Source organism: Salvelinus namaycush, chromosome 18, assembly GCF_016432855.1.
Source record: "Salvelinus namaycush isolate Seneca chromosome 18, SaNama_1.0, whole genome shotgun sequence".
Classification (NCBI taxonomy): Eukaryota; Metazoa; Chordata; class Actinopteri; order Salmoniformes; family Salmonidae; genus Salvelinus; species Salvelinus namaycush.
The window spans coordinates 2580001-2592412 of record NC_052324.1 but is presented as its reverse complement, the minus strand read 5'-3'; the positions used below and the strand labels follow the sequence as shown (position 1 = coordinate 2592412).

Below are 12412 nucleotides of genomic sequence, written 5' to 3'. Positions count from 1 at the left end.
GTTGGCCTGGTATGGTTCCCAATCAGAGGCAGCTGTTTAGCGTTGTCTCTGATTGGGGATCATATTTAGGCAGCCATTTCCCCACTGGTTTTTTTGTGGGATCTTGTTTATGTGTAGTTGCCTGTGAGCACTCCATAGCTTCACATGTCGTTTGCTTTTTATTGTTTTTTGCGTTTCACAAATAAAAAGATGTGGAACCCATATCACACTGCGCCTTGGTCCGAATGTTATTACGACGATCGTGACAATTGTCAAAAAGTTATAAGAAAAAGTATCCACACGCCACGCGGGTATACATTACTACTAAAAGAACAATAGGATACACAAGCAAGTATAAATGAGTCAACAGTTGAGTCATCTACTTTATGAAATTACAGCCTGATGCCCTTGCATCAGTAAATTCAATGTCAACTGTGCTGCCATCATGTGTTCCATTTACCGCGTCAGCGGAGGGAAAGTGTACAGACACATGCCATAGTCCTAGCTAGGCTACTAAAATGTTGCAGTCTGGCTTCGGTTTTAAAAGATTGACAATGAATAACCAAAAAAAACATGCAAAGGAGAAACATGTAAGCCTATTACAGCAGCATTTGAGCAGTAGCCTAGGCTGGCTCCTATAACATTTTGAGTAGGGATGCACGATATATCGGTGAGCATTTCGGAATCGGCCAATATTAGCTGAAAATGCCTACATCGGCCGATGTCTAGTTTAACACCAATGTTAAAAACCGATGTCAAAGCTACCGTGCTTACCTATATAACATAGGTACATGGTGTAATGATGCTACGTAAAATGTTGTGCTACACGTGCAACACAGCATTCCAAACCTAGCCCACAATGTCTGCTGTGTGGATCGAGCAGTCAACAAGTCGAGCAGTCATTTGTAAGAGTAAGAACATTTCAGCAGTCATTTGTAAGAGTAAGAACATTTCAGCGAGACAACTCAAAGGCGAAATACATTAAAGCCAAGACAATGGAATTCATTGCCCTTGACAATCAATCGTTCTCTGTCGTGAGTGATGTTGGCTTTCGCCGACTGGTCAAGCACCGGTGCACACTATCAAGTGCGCTATTTTTCAGATGTTGCCCTACCGGAGTTACACAGTAATAGCGTCACTGCTATTAGCTTCACAACATACATACTATGGAACGCCGTTTGGGTCTTTGCGTGTCAAAAAAGATACAGTAGCACTGTCAATGCTGTACAAAAAAAGTCTGCAAACAAGAAAACACCGGCCACGAACGATGTGTTTACAATACCCCGTTGGTAATAAAGCATAATTTGTTTGACCGCAACTTCTGGGGTAGCTAGCTTTAGCTAATTGGTAGTTACAGTCTTGTCTTGTCGCTGCAACTCCCGTACGGTCTCAGGAGAGGTGAAGGTCGAGAGCCGTGCTTCCTCCGAAACACAAACACAACTGACGACCGTGTCAGCGTGCACTGCGCCCGGCCCGCCACAGGAGTTGCTAGTGCATGATGGGACATGGACATCCCTGCCGGCCAAACCCTCCCCTATCCCGGACGACGCTGGGCCAATTGTGTGCCCGGTCGCGGGAGACCGGTCCTGGACTCGAACCCAGAATCTCTAGTGGCACAGCTAACACGGCGATGCAGTGCCTTAGACCACTGCGCCACTAAACCGTGCTTCATAACACCCGCCCGCTTAACCCGGAAGCCAGCTGCACCAATGTGTCGGAGGAAACACCGTTCAACTGGTCAGCTTGTAGGCGCCCGGCCCCCCACAAGAAGTTGCTAGAGCGTGATGAACAAAGTAAAGCCCTCCCGGCCAAACCCTCCACTAAACCGGACAACGGTGGGCCAATTGTGTGCCTCCCTATGGGACTCCCGATCACGGCCGGTTGTGATACAGCCTTGGATCGAACCCAGATCTGTAGTGACGCCTCTAGTACTTCGATGCAGTGCCTTAGACCGCTGCGCCACTCGGGAGGCCCTGAGGTAGAACAGTTTTAAGTTTCCCTGTGTTAAAGTCGCCGGCCACCAGAAATGCTGACTCTGGATGGCGGTTTCTTGTTTGTTTATGGCCCCATACAGTTCGTTGAATGCCAAAGTGGCGTTGGCTTGTGGAGGGATGTAGACAGCCATGATAATTACAGAAGAGAAAGCTCTTGGTAGATAAAACGGTCTGCAGCTTACCATGAGGTATTCTATATCAGTGAAGCAAAAGCTTGAGATTTCATTCACACTGGAAGCAGTGCACCAGTTGTTAGTCACACCCCTCCCCCTTTGGACTCATAAAGCAAGGGACAAGCCACGTGCTTGGTTGCTTCTGAGGAGTAACCAGGCCCTTGTTTAGAAACCATTGCCACTGAAGCTTTACGCCTTTGTCGAAGCCAAGTATTCTCAATTCGCATAGACCATCTGCAAAACACCCCCATCGCACACGCTATGTCTATTTAGCTGTTGTCACAGAAATAAGAGAGAACAAAATAACTGATTTAAACTAGATTTTCAAAAAGGAGGCGCAGCAGTGCCTCCCTTTGAAGAATGTATGAAGGGGGACCAGTACGAAGAAAATATGACTTACTACTGTAAGTCACTCTGGATAAGAGCATCTGCTAAATTACATAAATTATAATTAAGTTTTAATAATTGACAACCTTACATGCCCTCACTTGATTGACAGATACTTTGATGTACAAAGCATGTTGGGTCTTATTGAGCAGACACAGTTAACTGCTCTTAGTCACCATGAGACAGTTAATATTTTTGAACTATAGAATTGTGTATCTGCAGATAAATCATGTGATGGCAAAGACAAAGTGGTCCTATAGTGGTACAGGAGACTGCATCTCTAACCTGAGGATGTTATTGTTGAACTTGTTGTAACTGGCCATGGAGATCATGGTACCAAATCCTATTCCAATGGAGTTGAATACCTGGGCTGCAGCGTTAACCCACACCTGCAGTAAGGCAGAGATAAGCGGACAAAGGTGAGCGATGCACACAATGTTTTTACTCATACTGTAAAACAAGAACACAAATACTAATCTTGGACTAGAAACCTTTTTCAATGGATCCTTTTTTTGTCCCAGACTAGGCATAATCTGTGTCCGTGAAACTGTCCATTAATCGTCATTCATCCTCTAATACAGTATGTCACACCTGAACGTCAAGCAGCTTGCTCCACTTAGGCTTCAGGAAGTAAAGCATCCCATTCTTGGCTCCAGGAAGCTGGACATTATTGATGAGCAAGACAAACAGCATGAAGTATGGGAACGTGGCGGTGAAATAAACAACCTAAAGCACAGAGTGAGAAGAATACAAATACTCAGTAAGTATAACATGATTTTAAATTTATTGTCGATCAAAACATACAAGGTGTATGAAGCAACAGAGGTGGAACAAATTCTGTCTCCTCTAAATACCAGGAGGAGAAACATGATATTTGACACCCATCTGTTCTCCTCCAACACCCACCAACAATGTAGACCAAGGCAATGGAAAACCTTTAAATTTGAATAATGATTCCCCACCGATGAGACAGCCTGAGAGCATACAAAAGTTATAAATGTATACATTTAAGAACAAAGAGTATCTGGTGAATGCAACCATTTAAAATGAAACAGTAATATCTATACATTTCTGTTAGCCAATACCACAAATTACTAACACTAAACAATCTACTGTTCTAAAGAGGAATACCCATAAGTAGCTGCTGTTGAGGGAAGAGAATACACTCTGACCTTGCCAGTGGATTTGACACCTTTGAAGATGCACAAGTAAACAATGACCCAGGCCAGGATAAGGATGCCAAACAGCTCCCAGCGTAGTCCTCCTGCCTCCTCAATACCATTGGTTATCTCCAGAAGCCTGTGACTTAGAGAGGAAATAAGGGTCAGGATGGGAAACAAAGCTAAAGAAACCTTCATAATCATACTGTTATCCTTCAATAATACAAGAGCCCTGACTTTACAGTAATCTGGATGGGACCTCTTTGTTTTGTGATAAAACAAGCTATAACAATAACCACAAGAGTCCTGGGCCCTACCCATGCCAGTGACTTCTAGACCCTACATCAATAAAAATGTGATTCATTGAAGATCGATGCTTACTCAAAGTATTGCTGACTGGCCGAATGCAAGTGGGTGGTGTTGCCAGGGAAACCGATGGAGCAGTTACCGACAGCATTCCAGGTGTTGTTGCAGGACTGCCAGGGGAAGGGGGCTCGGAATGAGTTGAAGAAGTAGTAGAGCGCCCAGCTCATGAGAACGTTGTAGTAGGTGCAGAGCACAAAGGAGATCACGACCGTGGCAATGCCCACACCTGTAGAACAACAGGTAGGGCAAAAGGGAAAAAGTCATGGAACTTTCCTACAGTGGTGATGCCCCAGCAGCAGTAGCTACTTTCTCCTCTGGTGTCTTTTGTGTGTGGGCCTCCTTCGGGAGTGTACTGTATGTAGATCTATAAAGGTAAGCATGGGTAAACTACAATGGTAGTGCTCCCATTACCAATTAGCTGTGGACAAAAGATTCATGCATGTGCCTAAAATCCAACAAACGCTTTCCAGGAAAGCCAAAGCTCAAGAAAAAGTTTGAGCATCCTCCCAAAAAAATAAATAATGTTCCGGTACTAACAGGACTGACCGATTCAAAGCGGTGGGTTTGGCATGTACACAGATAGAGACCTGCCCCTTTGCCCTCCCACTTGCCAAGTGCCTTTTTGGGTGGTGGTATAATCTTTTTTTTCATGGACAGTTTGTCATTGTTGTTCTGAACCAACTGACCGCAAGTCACCACCCAGTCCCTTGATTGCACCTGTTGGTCTGCCCTGGAGCTTGCACACAAATCGCTTGCTTTTTCCCGGTCTGCCCTGGAGCTTGCACACAAATCGCTTGCTTTTTCCCGGTCTGCCCTGGAGCTTGCACACAAATCGCTTGCTTTTTCCCGGTCTGCCCACAGAGATTGCGTGTACAGTATCCAAACATGAATGTCTTGAGATGTATGAGTAGCAAATTACCTATTTTAAATATCAACACAATTAAAAAGATGGGTCCGCACTCAAAAATATTAATTAAAAAAAAATATTTTCACTGCATCAGGGATAGCGTACACACGTTTCGGCTTTGCAGCCTTCTGATGAATTCACAGGTTTTGCACACCAACCAAACTTCTGAGAAAGCGCACTGGTCCTCTTTTGAATACTGTATCAACAGTACTGCCACAGAAGCTGCAGCATAACATTTAATTAACACTTGATTTACATCATCAATATTTAGGTCTGGTTGGCTGATACGAGCAACAGAGACAGGTAAAGAGAGAGGAGCGGCTGCATCTACAGACCCAACTCCATCCTTTCTTTAGTTGGGAGTTGCACATGTTTATCAGCAGCAGCAACTGAGATAGTCGACTCTAGCTAACCATCATATACTAACATAACCAGCCAGCCATATCATGAGTGAGAAGATTATGAATATTATAAAGTTATTTAGATAATCATTTTACGGATTGTGATTTATTGAGCCAGCTTGCTAGCAGATTTAAATCAATCATCAACGATCGGCTGACAGCCCACCCACTTTTTCCGATATCAATCATGTCTTTAGGAGGCAACTAGCTTGCTTACAATTTGTGATGAGTGTGTTGTTGCAGAAATAAAATAGGCCTATGCTTTTATTTATTTATTGCTCCTGCCCCCTGAAACGTCTGTGCACGGCCCTGACATTGGCCATAACTAAATAGGCCAGCAGTTTGTAAATTTTGAATAAATCCACTCTATTTTATGGGAACTGAAGAGTCATATGTCTGTAATTTTGAATAAATCCACTCTATTTTTATGGGAACTGAAGAAGAGTCATATGGACATCCAGTTCCAGGCATCTGTGGATATAATGAGTTGGGATTTCATTTGCGACACAGTCCAACAACATGACAAAATTGATCAAATTTAGAAAAACGAAACAGGCATACATCGTTTCAGTTGTTTATTCTTTAGCTTTTTGTTGCAGTTTCTTTTTTTATTGTTGAGGGGGATAAAATAAAAAAATCTAGTAGCGTACACAATGACTCAAGTATTAGAACTACGCCCCTGTGGCATGATTAGACCTTATGATAAGAGTAGTCCAGGTTTACTACCCGAACTTGACATGGGTCCTCTGCTGTGCTGGGTCTCTCAGTTGGACACTGAATAACCAAACGTTGTGCAATTTCTCTTAAGAAAACATCACGGAGAGCTGGAACTAACTGTGGCAGCCAGCCGATTTAGAATTATCAACAAGTTAATCTTATAATTGCATTAGTCAGAAACAGTGTTGAGTGTTTCTCTTCTCTAAATAGTTTTGATTAAAAAAGTTATTTAGTCCTTAGCTCCAAGAATATGTAGCGAGGGTCCAACAGTTTAGCAGTTGTGTAATGACTGTCTACTGTTCATAAAGCATTCCACTGGACTCTTTGTACATTAATGTACTCTGATAGAAGAACTGTGTCTTGACAAACAAATCCCTGTGAGGTCAGGTCATGTTTGGTGCCTCACAAAATAATCTCCAAAATGCTTCATGCCCTAAACTTAAAAAAATATATTGAGTGTACAAAACCGACTGACCAGGTGAATGTTATGATCTCTTATTGATGTCACCTGTTAAATCCACTTCAAATCAGTGTAGACGAAGGGGAGGAGACAGGGATTGTGTATGTGTGCCAATCAGAGGGTGAATGGGCAAGGCAAAAGATTTAAGTGCCTTTGAGCGGGGTATGGTAGTAGGTGCTAGGCGTACCGGTTTGAGTGTGTCAAGAACTGCAACACTGCTGGGTTTTTCACGTTCAACAGTTTCGCCATGTGTATCAAGAATGGTCCACCACCCAAAGGACATCCAGCCAACTTGATACTACTGTGGGAAGCATTGGAGTCAACATGGGCCAGCATCCCCGTGGAACTCTTTCGATACCTTTTAGAGTCCTTGCCCCGACAAATTGAGGCTTTTCAGGGCAAAAGTGAGTGCAACTCAATATTAGGAAGGTGCTCCTACTGTTTTGTACACTCAGTGTATATTGGCATTGTTCGCAGAGAAAGAATAATGGAATGCTGTGGACAATATGGAGGGTGGGTCGACTAGAAAACACCTCTGTCAACCCAATATAACCCTACAGACCTCCAGGATCAGGTGGAACTACTGCACACCATAAGCCTCCTTTCCTTTCATCCATCCCAGAGTTTGCGCTTTCCCTTCACACCACTAATTAAGGGGATGGTCTGCTCTATTGACTTGTCCAAACACACCCAGAGTGGCGTAATAGTGTTTGCGTTCTCCCTGTCAAAGAGTTCAACCTAGTGTTCAATAACAACCCAGAGCTGCAATACTGCCAACGAGGGAGAATTCAGTAGGAGTAGTACAAAATATTAGAACATTTTATGAATTGTTAAATTTTATGTAGGTACATTATGTGAATTGTAAGTAATGTTCAGTTACTGTAATAATTATTTTGTCAGAAAATTACTAAGAAAAAGCAGATAAAATACCTCAGTTTACAAATATAAAGTTAGCTTGACCTTGCCCTAACACATGCTGTAGTCGATCTCAATCTTTCACTGCAGCATTGACACAATCTCTGTCTTTTACTATTGCAACACTGAAACATATTTTTGGGCTAATCTTGCCAGCCACTAAACTAATTGGCAGGGTTTACGATTTCAGAAACAAAAGCTCTTCTGATCCAATGCTACACGTACATCTATTATTCAAATATTAACCCATTGTGTTCAACTTAACCTTTTCATGACCAAAGTTTCCCTGTGTAGATTCTGCTACTGCACCTGTAAAGCTAAGTCATGGTGAAGTCACCTGACATGCCTGTGATACTGCCAACAACAAAATAGACAAACAGGTTATCTTATGATTAAGAAGAACTGGTTCCATCTGCTAATAAAACTAATCATTGTTTTGTTTGTGTATATAAATCCACACACATATGTACACACAAACATACGTTGTTAGCAGCAATCAGGTAAGCTGAGCCCCTCCCGGTCCCCATAGGAGTATTCACCCCCCACTCAAACCCAAACCCTCTGACGAATTAGAAGACACATCTCAGGGACACCAAACAGACAATCAGCCAAAACACAGTACACACAAGGCCGCTCAAAATATAAAACAAATCAAAGCAAAGCTTGGTCTTTTTAATAAAAAATGTAAAACAAAATATGCCCCTAAACCAGAGGGTTTTTAGAAGTAATAAAGCATTTTGCAAAGGAAGAGCCGTCAGCTCAGTTTTAGCTGTCGTGAAACGGAAGAAAACCATCAGACGTAGTTGTATAGAATGTGAGCTTATGAGTTTGGTGTATGATCAATTCCTCAATGCTATGTGGAATGGGATTTGTAATAGAATCACATTAGGGATTAATAGGAATGTGCTGCATTCTGTATCCAAGCTCAACCACCAAAATATGGAATTACAAATCACATTACAAATACAACCCACAGAAAGATACAATGGTGGGTTTGAGAGGAATAGGAGAGGATTTTACAATGATACATTCATATACTATTAAGTAATTACACTGTAAGACATTAGTCCAGTGTGTAAATGTTGTTTATTTAACAGAGGAGAGATGTGTATCACAGTGTGGCATAGTAATATCAATCAAAAAAATATACAGAAAGAACTACCTGCTTTTGTCCCCTGCTTAGCACAGAGCCATTACCAGTCTGAAATGAGCGATAAATCAAGGGACGGAACCATACGCTTTGACCGGGTAGACTGTCTCTGTTTTTGAGGAGATAACTATGGAGAAAAGTCTTCAGTTAGAACAGGTGACCTTATTGATTCAAACCCAAGAGTCAATGGATGTTGATGGCTGGGCTCTTGAACATTGGAGGGAGCATTACGTGATTGCTAGTGTTCTGTAGGCAGAGGCCATTCAGTGTTCAAAAAGAATTGTTTTTTATTTTTTTATCTGAATTATTGTGTATGAATTAAACAAAATACAACTCTCACTATTTAGAGAGTTGAATACTTAGCAGTGTGCCTCCTGGACTGCAGAACAAGATCCAGGCAGAAAGTTTGAAATCTTTAACTTAGATGAAAAATAGTGCCCTGCAGCGGACACTAGAAAGAGAACATACTATGCTCTCATCTCTCATGTGATAAGTAAAACACTGAAGACATTGGAGGGATTTGTTTAGAGCCACTGATCCTGAGCTAATTTGATGTGTTAAGGGTGGTGAGGGGGGGGTTCTAAGAGGTGCTCATGAAAACAATGTGAATTCCGATCAAGAGAAATATTGTGTATATCAAGAACACATGCTGAATCACCCATATTTGATTCCAAATTTAGATTTGAATTGGCTACTGTTATTTGGCTATTGTTATTCAGAATGTACTACATTTCACTCCTTGAGTAATTTGAACATGTGTGCACGTCAGCTCCAAAACAAAAGCCCCCACTGATTAGATTTCAATCAAAATAAGCCTTCCAGAAAAGCAGGGCCAAATAATTGGAGACTAATTGAGGTACTAAAATTGACATTGTACAAGGTCTCAGCCAACAACAAATCATCTGAAATAATTTGGTTTTGTGACAGACAGAATTGTATATTTAATAAAAGAACAGAAAATATCAATCACACTCAATACAATACACATAATTGATTAAACAAGCAGACACAGGCGGTTCTCAGGATAATGTGCTCCTATTACCACAGTCCAGCAAAATGACAAACGAGTGCTTTCACAGAGTCACAACCCAGATCAAGTACACATCCCTGTAATTCAAAAAGGCCAAACCATAATGAACAAATAAAACACTTCACTTGAATGATTTGTCATGAAGCAAGTGTAATTGTTACAATGTTCAAAACAGAGTAATCCACTGCTTTCTTGGTGTGCACAAACTGATTCCTAACCTGGCCATCTGTGGAGATATGGGTTGGGAACTAGATTATGTGTGGTTAGGCAAAAAATGGACATGGAACAGACTGATGAATATGCAAGTGTTCCCAGCCCACCCCCTTGGGTTATCACACATACAAAACATACCAAAAGTATGTGGACACCTGCTCGTCGAACATCCATTCCAAAATATGCATTAATATGGAGTTGGTCCCCCCTTTGATACTATAAAAGGCTCCACTCTTCTGGGAAGGCGTCCCACTAGATGTTGGAACATTGCTGCAGGGACTTTCTTCCATTCAGCCACAAGAGCATTAGTGAGGTCGGGAACTGATGTTGGGCGATTAGGCCTGGCTCGTTGTCGCCGTTCCAATTCATCCAAAAGGTGTTCGATGGGGTTGAGGTCAGGGCTCTGTGCAGGCCAGTCAAGTTCTTCCACACCAATCTCGACAAACCATTTCTGTATGGACCTCGCTTTGTGCATGGGGGTATTGTCATGCTGAAACAGGAAAGGGCGTTTCCCAAACTGTTGCTACAAAGTTTGAAGCACAGAATAGTCTAGAATGTCATTGTATGCTGCAGCGTTAAGATTTCCCTTCACTGGCACTAAGGGGCCTAGCCTGAACCATTATTCCTCTTCCACCGAAACTTTACAGTTCGGGCAAGAAGCGTTCTCCTGGCATCCGCCAAACCCAGATTTGTCCGTTGGACTGCCAGATGGTGAAGCGTGATTCATCACTCCAGAGAACGCGTTTCCACTGCTCCAGAGTCCAATGGTGGCGAGCTTTACACCACTCCAGCCGACACTTGGCATTGTGCATGGTGAACTTAGGCTCGTGTGAGGCTGCTCGGCCATGGAAACCCATTTCATGAAGCTCCCGACGAACCGTTCTTGTGCGGACGTTGCTTCCAGAGGCATTTTGGAACTCTGTAGTGAGTGTTGCAACCAAGGACCGACGATTTTTACGTGCTACGCGCTTCTGCACTCTGCAGTCCCTTTCTGTGAGCTTGTGTGGCCTACCACTTCGCAGCTGAGCCGTTGTTGCTCGTAAATATTTCCACTTCATAATAACAGCACTTACAGTTGACCGAAGCAGCTCTAGCAGGGCAGAAATTTGATGAACTGACTTGTTGGAAAGTTGGCATCCTATGACGGTGCCACATTGAAATCCACTGAGCTCTTCAGTTAAGGCCATTCTACTGACAATGTTAGTATATGGAGATTGCATGGCTATGTGCTTGATTTTAATACACTTGTCAGCAACGGGTGTGGCTGAAATAGCCGAATCCACAAAAGGGGTGTCCATATACTTTGGTATATATAGTGTAGATGTGACGCCCTTCCTAGAGGATGTTGGCTGGTTTGATCTGATATCTTAGTTTTATTACCTTTGGTTTGGTCAACAATTGATTTTGAATACAAACAAGTCAGATCTGGTATAAATGGAATGAAGGTCTGTTGTTCGCCCTCTTATCCTGATGATCAATTCTCATTTCCTAGGCTTCTAGGCCTCAGGCCTAGTAGGCATATCTTTGTACATTCTTTGCTATGTTAAATTTCAGTATTGCTTTGTATCTTAAGCTTTATGCCTTTGTGAATCCATTCATTCTACAACGTTATTAAAAAATACTTGCGTTTTGCATTCTCTTCTCATGACCATTCCTTGATCTTAGTCAGCTAAATGCACAATATTTGAATGCACATGGTTTTACTATAATCAAATCAAATTGTATTTGTCACATGCTTCGTTAACAGGTATAGACTAACAGTGAAATGCTTACTTACGGGCCTCTCCCAACAGTGGAGTCAGTCAGGTTTATCAATTGTAGATTGTTAAATATTATTGATCACTACACTAACAAGTGGGCTACATATTGTTACTGCATGGATGGTATAGTGTAAATACTCATGAGTGGGAGTTGACTGCATTCATTTTCTAATCTTTTATTCTGTGCAAACCCAGTAGGCTATCCGCCCAACGCATAATGTGTAAATAACTGATGTCAACAAAAGGTGTAGCATATTTTTAAGACCCAATTTTGAGTCGTGTCTGAGTATGATTACTTGCACAGTAATAATTTGATATTAAAACAGATTATGTCAGTAGGCAGATTATGCAAAAGTCACGTAAATACCTTTACGCCGATTTTTAAGATAAGCAGAGTTAAGTCAAAGTTGAAGAATACGCCAATTAAAACACCTGGTTCTGAGCAATCTTTCAAATAATTAGAACATGTAAACACCGTAAAATCGGCGTTACAGCTATTTGATCTGCGCATGTGCTAGCACCAGCCGAACGAGCCTCCCTCTTTAGCGCGAGTGAAGTGCGTTCGGCACAACTGAATGCCCTCAAAGTATTTACACCCCTCCACCTTTTCCACATTTTGTTGTGTTACAACCTGAATTTAAAATTGATTAAATTGAGATGTTTTTGTCGCTGGTCTACACACAATACCGCATAATGTGAAAGTGGAATTAAGTTTTGCGAATTTTTTGAAAATGAAAAGCTGAAATTAGTCAAGTATTCAACCCCTTTGTTATGGCAAGCCTAAATAAGATCAGGAGTAA

At 42.0% G+C, this 12412-nt stretch overlaps 1 protein-coding gene across 2 annotated transcripts in view; it reads right to left on the bottom strand.

The window, feature by feature from the left end:
* The window catches only part of LOC120063015 (sodium- and chloride-dependent GABA transporter ine-like), a 45317-nt gene that overhangs the window by 21187 nt on the left and 11718 nt on the right, over positions 1-12412 (bottom strand). For both annotated transcript variants that reach the window (XM_039013103.1, XM_039013104.1), the window contains exons 3-6: positions 4075-4285; positions 3706-3838; positions 3125-3259; positions 2819-2922 (exon numbers count right to left, since the gene is read on the bottom strand). In XM_039013103.1, coding sequence (XP_038869031.1) covers positions 2819-2922; positions 3125-3259; positions 3706-3838; positions 4075-4285 — 583 coding nt within the window. The remainder of the gene's footprint in view (positions 1-2818; positions 2923-3124; positions 3260-3705; positions 3839-4074; positions 4286-12412) is intronic.